The 6546-nt window shown below is 37.4% G+C and overlaps 1 protein-coding gene across 1 annotated transcript; it reads right to left on the reverse strand.

The window, feature by feature from the left end:
• Positions 1-1527: 1527 nt before the first annotated feature.
• On the reverse strand, positions 1528-3586 carry LOC124268010. Its single transcript, XM_046703011.1, has 2 exons — positions 3282-3586; positions 1528-2660 (listed from the first exon to the last, which is right to left on the reverse strand). Exons 1-2 carry the CDS (start codon positions 3505-3507, stop codon positions 1528-1530), a joined length of 1359 nt encoding a protein of 452 aa, XP_046558967.1. The 5' UTR covers positions 3508-3586.
• Positions 3587-6546: the final 2960 nt, after the last annotated feature.

Raw genomic sequence — 6546 nt, forward strand, 5'->3', positions numbered from 1 at the left:
CACCAGGTCAAACAATCCAACCACAACCACTTCCGGAACGACAGTAAAGTCTACATCCAAGAAAGACGCAACACGCCCAAAGAAGACAGTCTCAAAGAAAAAAATTCTCCCTTCATCTCAAACCACCCAAGACATTGAACTGGATACATCAGATGAAAACCTTAGACTGTATTGTATCTGTGCTGGTGCAAAACAGGGGCGGATGATTGCCTGTGACTCAGATGATTGTCCAAATAAACCCTTTGAGTGGTTTCACTTCAAATGTATGGAAGTTGAAGATTGAACCCAAAGGGTGATTGGTTCTGTTCTGATTGCCAGGAAAAGACAGTTTCTGACCAGTGTTCAAAGGGAAGCGTTAGTTATTGTCGAGCAAGCATCAATGATGTGTCTTTACAATGATTTCACAGTGAAAAAGAAAATGTTTTGGTAGTGACACTGAATTATATTTGCAAAAAAATATTACTGTAGCAGTGACACTGATTCGCAAATGAAAAAGAAGTGAATACTCAAAGAAAATTTATAGTTGTTATTGCCACACACAAGGAAAAAAAACAACCAAAACATGTCTGCAGTTTTCTCAGTCTTTATTGATGAGAAATCCAAGCTGCACTGATGAGCCTTGGGGAGGCAAAACATGTTTATTGCATAGGGGATGATTAACAGGGCTTGATTTAAGAGATGTTAACCAGGTGCAACCTAAGATAAAGACCCAGTTGCACCAGCCAAATTCCAGTTGCAACGTCAGAGGTTTGGTGCACATAACATATTTCCGTGATGTAGTACCTACGAAACTATAGCCACACAGAGCTGTCATACCCGAGACGTGTCTATGAATAGCAATGCTTCAGTGCCATAGCTATTCAAAGTATAGAAGAATAATGAGCTGACATACCAATGCCTATAATGTTAGAATTATTGTTGATTGACCTCTCAAAAATGTACTTGCACCATGTGCAAGTCAGACTCATAACTTATGTTGCACTTAGTAATATTAGGTTGCACCAGTGCAAGGAACAAAGCACTAAATTGAGCCCAGATTAAGATCTGACAGTACAAAGCACATTAATATATTCTTTTATTCTTACATTATCATGATAACATGCATTTGCATAAACAAACATTACAATGGTAGACATGGATCTCTGTAAAACCACTTTCATTCATTCTTCAGTTTGTTTTTACTGTTAACAGAATTTGTCACTCAAACATGTTTCGCCCTCCCAGGGCTCATCAGTGCAGCTTGGGTTATCCAATCATGAATAAGAATTTGTTTTCTTATCTAATTGGGATAAACTGCAGACATGTTTTTTTGTTTGTTTTTTTTCCTTTACTAAATATTAATCAAGCCCTGTGACAATGTTACAGAAGCGAGCTTCTGCAAGCAAACCTTTGATGGTTAGTCGAATGGTACAACAGAGGGGCACAAATTAGTTAGTGAACAACAAACTGTGACTATCTTGTCCAGTATTACATACTCTTCTTCAGGTTTAGAAATGAGATAGTCAATTGGAATGGTGGCACCAAGGATCATGAACTTCTGCCTGACTGTTCCAATAACCCTTTCAACATGTATGCGAACATTGGCAATTTTCCTTGTTCCTTTCTACCTCTGGTCCACACATTTGCTTTTCTCCTCATGAATGCAGGATATTTCACTTCAGCGCCAACAAGTGCAACTAATTCTTTAATGTCAAACCCTCTGTCAGCTAGAATAACATCACCATGGCTGAGATTGTCAAGAAAGTTTGAGTGGGCAGTCAGAAACTTGTCACTGGTTCTTCCACCCCATCCTTTGGAAATATAACTCACAGACCCTTGTGGGGTAATTGCAATTAAGTACTTGGCAGTATTGTGGTGCTTGTAGCTGGACCAAGTTTGTGCTCTTGCTGTCAGATTTGAGGGGCGATCAATAAAAATTTCAAAGCAATCAATAATGCAGGTAACTTGCTTTCCAAAGTGTTTTCGAAAAACCATTGGCATTGTCTCGTAAAGTTCATCCCTGTCTGGCCAACGCACTAGAGGCCCCATGATATCATGCATCAAGTGCAATGTATCTAAGAAAACCTTTGACACTGTGGTTCGTGAAACACCAAAACGATAGCTGAGATCTGTAATTGGTAAATTAAGTCGCAGTCTCATGAGTGTCAGAATTATTTTCTGGAATTTGTTCAGTGAGCTATTTCCATTTTCATGCATATCGGGTGCTAGAAGGTTGAACAGTGCCATTAGAATTGTGAAACTTGGTAAACCTGTGTAATATTTCACTTTATCATTGTCATCTTCAAAATCCTCAGGTAAATTGGCTTTCATTTTGTGTACAATATTCTGCAAACACTCATTCTGCTCTTTCAGTCTTGCATTCTCAAATTCCAACTCGGAAATTCTTTCATTTGCAAATTCAAGCATCTCTGCATCTGTTAACTCAGTATCGGTTGCTTCTGTACTGTCAACACCATCAACTTCCTCTGCACATGGAGGTTCAGAAACCGAGGCACTTAGTTCCAAAAGAGATATTGCAGCTTCATTCATCTTAATTGTCTGTTTTCGGTTTTGTAACCTCTCGTGGCGGATCGCCGACTTCGTTGGAGATTTTACATCATATCCCAGATTCTTGTTGGGAACCCAGTCTGGGTTTGTTTCATCATATTTGTTTCTTGCACCTGAAATATCATAAGTGAATGTTAAACACTAACATTTACCTCATATTATTTTGTTGCAGTGATAAAGTTTCAAAATCGAAAATAATGTTACAAAATCAGCTTGACTATCTACCTCCGCATGAGACTCAAATTGTTTTGATATAGATGTTAGATTAAAGACCTCATTTGAAAACAAACAGCATACCACATAAACTTTGTTAACTTATGACAATTTCACAAGTAACTACGATGTATACATAAAATCAAAACACCAAAACATCAGACTTTACAGAGTGAAAACCATGTCAAACTTTCTTTGTAGGACAGACACGGTTGATATACATTTCATTGAGGTATTATTATATATCTACTGTACATATGTTGATTAAATTGTTGCCATTCGATAAACAAGCAACGGAAAATTAAACAGAAATTATGTCATTGTAGGTAAGATGATTCCTCACAAATGTGCAAAACTTGACTTGGATCTTACGAAAATGAAATTCATGAAAAACATTTAGGCTGCACTAAATTAACATGTAAGTCTATGGAAATTACGTCAAGTGTCCGAATACTTTTTTGAACGACTCTGTATATGTAAAAAGTCTGTTGAATATATAAAAATGTGTGTATAACAAGTACCTGATATGAAATGATCAGAGCACACACGAAGCTTGTTGCATGTTTTTTCATCGACATCCGCCCGGTTGATTGCAGCAAGCCAGAGTCGTCTACAACGCTCGCTCTTCCTCTCAGTTGCTTCGCCTTGACCTTTGATGACAACTGGGATACGATAAAAAGCTAACCTTATCGCGACCCGACCGGTTGTGACACTTAACAACGGCACAGGTAGTCGGCATATTTGCATAACAATAGGACGACTGAGCCTTTGTTGACACAGACCGCCTACCAAAATGGCGACTGGTGGTGCATTGTGGGTAATCGGGAAAAGGCCGGAGCCCTCTATAGAAAGGCAGCTATAACTCTGCCTTAACAAAATCCAAAAATGGGCCAATGAAAATGGCTTTAAGTTTTCTAAATCCTAAACAAATTGTATTCACTTTTGTCGTAAATGCAAACCACACAAGGATCCAGACCTATCTTTAGATGGTACTCCCATCAAGGTAGTAGAAGAGGCCAAATTCCTGGGACTCATATTCGACCGCCACCTGACATATTTGAAAACCAACTCAACTCACCCAATAAACTTACCTTAGTGAGCAAACAGAAGTCCAACCATGCATACAGTGCCTTCACCGGACGATGAACCGCGAAGATGATGTCATAGTTTCTGCGTTTTACGGCATCCCCTTTTGTGATGTCTAAGTCCTGGTGTGTGTACCCGTCACTCACTTACATCTTTGATACGTAAAATAGTGTAACGTAAGTTACGTTAAGTAAAATACTTTAAACCAAACCTTCCACGAATATCTTGGAAAACAATGAAGATAGATTTAGATTTATACTTCCATCAACTCAGGGGCCATATACTGTACAACCAGAAATTATTGAGAATTTAAAGATTGTAATTTTTTATATTTTGTTCACTCATTACTCACGTATTAAATGTGAATATTAGCAGAACATAACTCCAGATTCAAAGACAGGTGAACAGTTAGTATTTTGTCAAGTCACCATGGGCAGCAATGCAGTCTTCAATGCGGCGGGGCATACTACTGATCAAAGACGTTAGAAAGTCGTGGTCCATGCTGTCCCAATATCGGACCACCTCTTCTTTCATTTCAGCAATATTTGTCAGAATGTTCTTATTGACACTTTCCTTCATAAGTCCCAAAACATTTTCTATTGGATTTAGGTCAGGGCTATAGCTTCGCCAATCTAATAACGTCATATTTTGGGTCCGAAACGAGGCCTGTAAATGCTTTGAACGATGTTTTGGGTTGTTGTCCTGCTGGAAAATCCAAACATTTCCATAGAACCCGTGAGCAGATGGAAGTAAATGTCCCTCGAGAATATCTGTATACCGCTCACTGTTCATATTCCCTTCAAATACACAGAGGGGCGTTGCCCTAACACAGATATGCCACCCCACACGTTAAATTTCGGACTGTACTTTGGGCGCTGATACAAAGGTTTTTCAGTTTGTTTGGTCCCGAATTTCAGTGTATTAGGAAACAGCCACACAGAGTTTTCATCTGAGAAAATCACATTGTCTCAGTTAAAATTTCTATGCTGTAAGCACCAGTTCAACAACCTTCGCTCCTTTTGTTCATGTTTCATGATCGGTGATTGAATTCCTCGACTTTTCTGCCAGCCCATTGCATGCAGCTCAGTTCTAATTGCCTCCTTACAGACAGCCACATTTCCTCTATCAATCATATCCAGCCTTCAGTTTTCTAAACTCCTTCGTTTGTTTTTAGAAACCAGAATACCAAGCCGCCACCTGTCACCGAGAGTCAATTTTCTGGGCCTACCTGCGCCTCCCTGGTGCTCAATGCCATATCTATTTGCAATATTTTTCAAAACACGATAAACAGTGGACAAAGGGATGCCTGTTCTACTTGAAATCACTTTAGCTGATCTGATATCCTTGTTATAATACTCTAAAATCAACTTCCTCTTCTCTAAATCATCCATACTGAGGATCACTGAAAATGTCGTCTGCTAGCAAGTAAACAAAGGGGTATAACTCCTCACAAACTAATGAAAAAGTATTAACGGAGTTGTCTCTCTTGAATGAAACCAAGCACTTGATAGCTGGTCAAGGTTGTTTATACTAGAAATCCAATTAAACATGTTTCTAAAATTCTCTGGTCATACTATACTAATGAGATATGATCTTTATTTGAAACTTCATCTCCACCATGTACATGAAAACAGCGAAACGTACCATACACCCTTATCCAATCGGTCCTGAGACTCTGATTTACCAGCTTATTCCGATGCTAGTTCGCAAACTTGTACTGTTTGTCGCATTTTTATTAATTGTTTATTTCAATTCATTAACATTTATGTAATAAAATAAAGAAGTCTGATATATTTGTATCTACTTTTGTCTGACATTTAAAACATAACGTAAAATACTCACATTTCAGCAACTCAATTAAACGTTAAAGCTGTGTCTTAAAAACAGGGACAGATTCTTAAAATATACGTGTAACAAACTTTCACTATTTTCTTGTCAATTCAAGAAGAATAAGATTTTCATTTATGAATAATATTTTATATTTCATGTTGATGTAATGACTATTGCAAAGCGACATGAACGTTTTGATTAAGTTACGTTATATCATCACATATTTTGTGCAGTCAATACCTGTCATATTTGTTAAGTAAAATATACATGATACTGTATTGTAATACATGAAAAGTATTTGGCTATTTATCGTATCCAGATGTTACCTATCAAATAATGTCATCTTCTTTTATCCTTAGATAATTCCAGTTGTGAAAATTGTATTTCAGTGTGTTTATGTTAATTTACAGACTCATACATTAAATTCAGTTGTGCAATAAGCAGAACTGACAGCGGTGAGCCAATATATGTATATTACCGCGTCAATAAACACATGTCATTTGCATAACATTCGAAAACAATTTTCGGTGGTGAGGTCAAAATTGGTAAGTACAAAATTAACGACCAGATAGAGCTGGTGGAGGTATTTTTAATACCAGAATGGTAAGTAAACTGTCCAAACAAACTACAGTAATTTCTTTTATAATACATTTCTGGTGTCCCCCGCCGTGATGTTGCTGGAATATTGCTAAAAGCGGCATAAAACCAAACTCAGTCAGTCTTTTATAATATATTCATCAAAATGATTTGTGTAATTCAACGATCAATTGAAAACATTGTTAAATTTTCTAAATCCAAAACAAATTGTATACAATTCTGTAGAAAGTAAAAGCCGCATAAGGACCATGAAATATTTTTATATGGCACATC

The sequence above is a fragment of the Haliotis rubra genome, unplaced genomic scaffold, assembly GCF_003918875.1.
Source record: "Haliotis rubra isolate DU_JTF1 unplaced genomic scaffold, ASM391887v1 Scf1007, whole genome shotgun sequence".
In the NCBI taxonomy this organism is placed as follows: Eukaryota; Metazoa; Mollusca; class Gastropoda; order Lepetellida; family Haliotidae; genus Haliotis; species Haliotis rubra.

Excerpts from the sequence above, each read along its gene's own strand:
- LOC124268010 (XM_046703011.1), bottom strand. The coding sequence starts at position 3,507 with ATGCAAATATGCCGACTACCTGTGCCGTTGTTAAGTGTCACAACCGGT. Across the intron at positions 2,661-3,281 it reads CTCTGATCATTTCATATCAG|GTGCAAGAAACAAATATGAT; the intron begins GTACTTGTTATA and ends ATGATATTTCAG.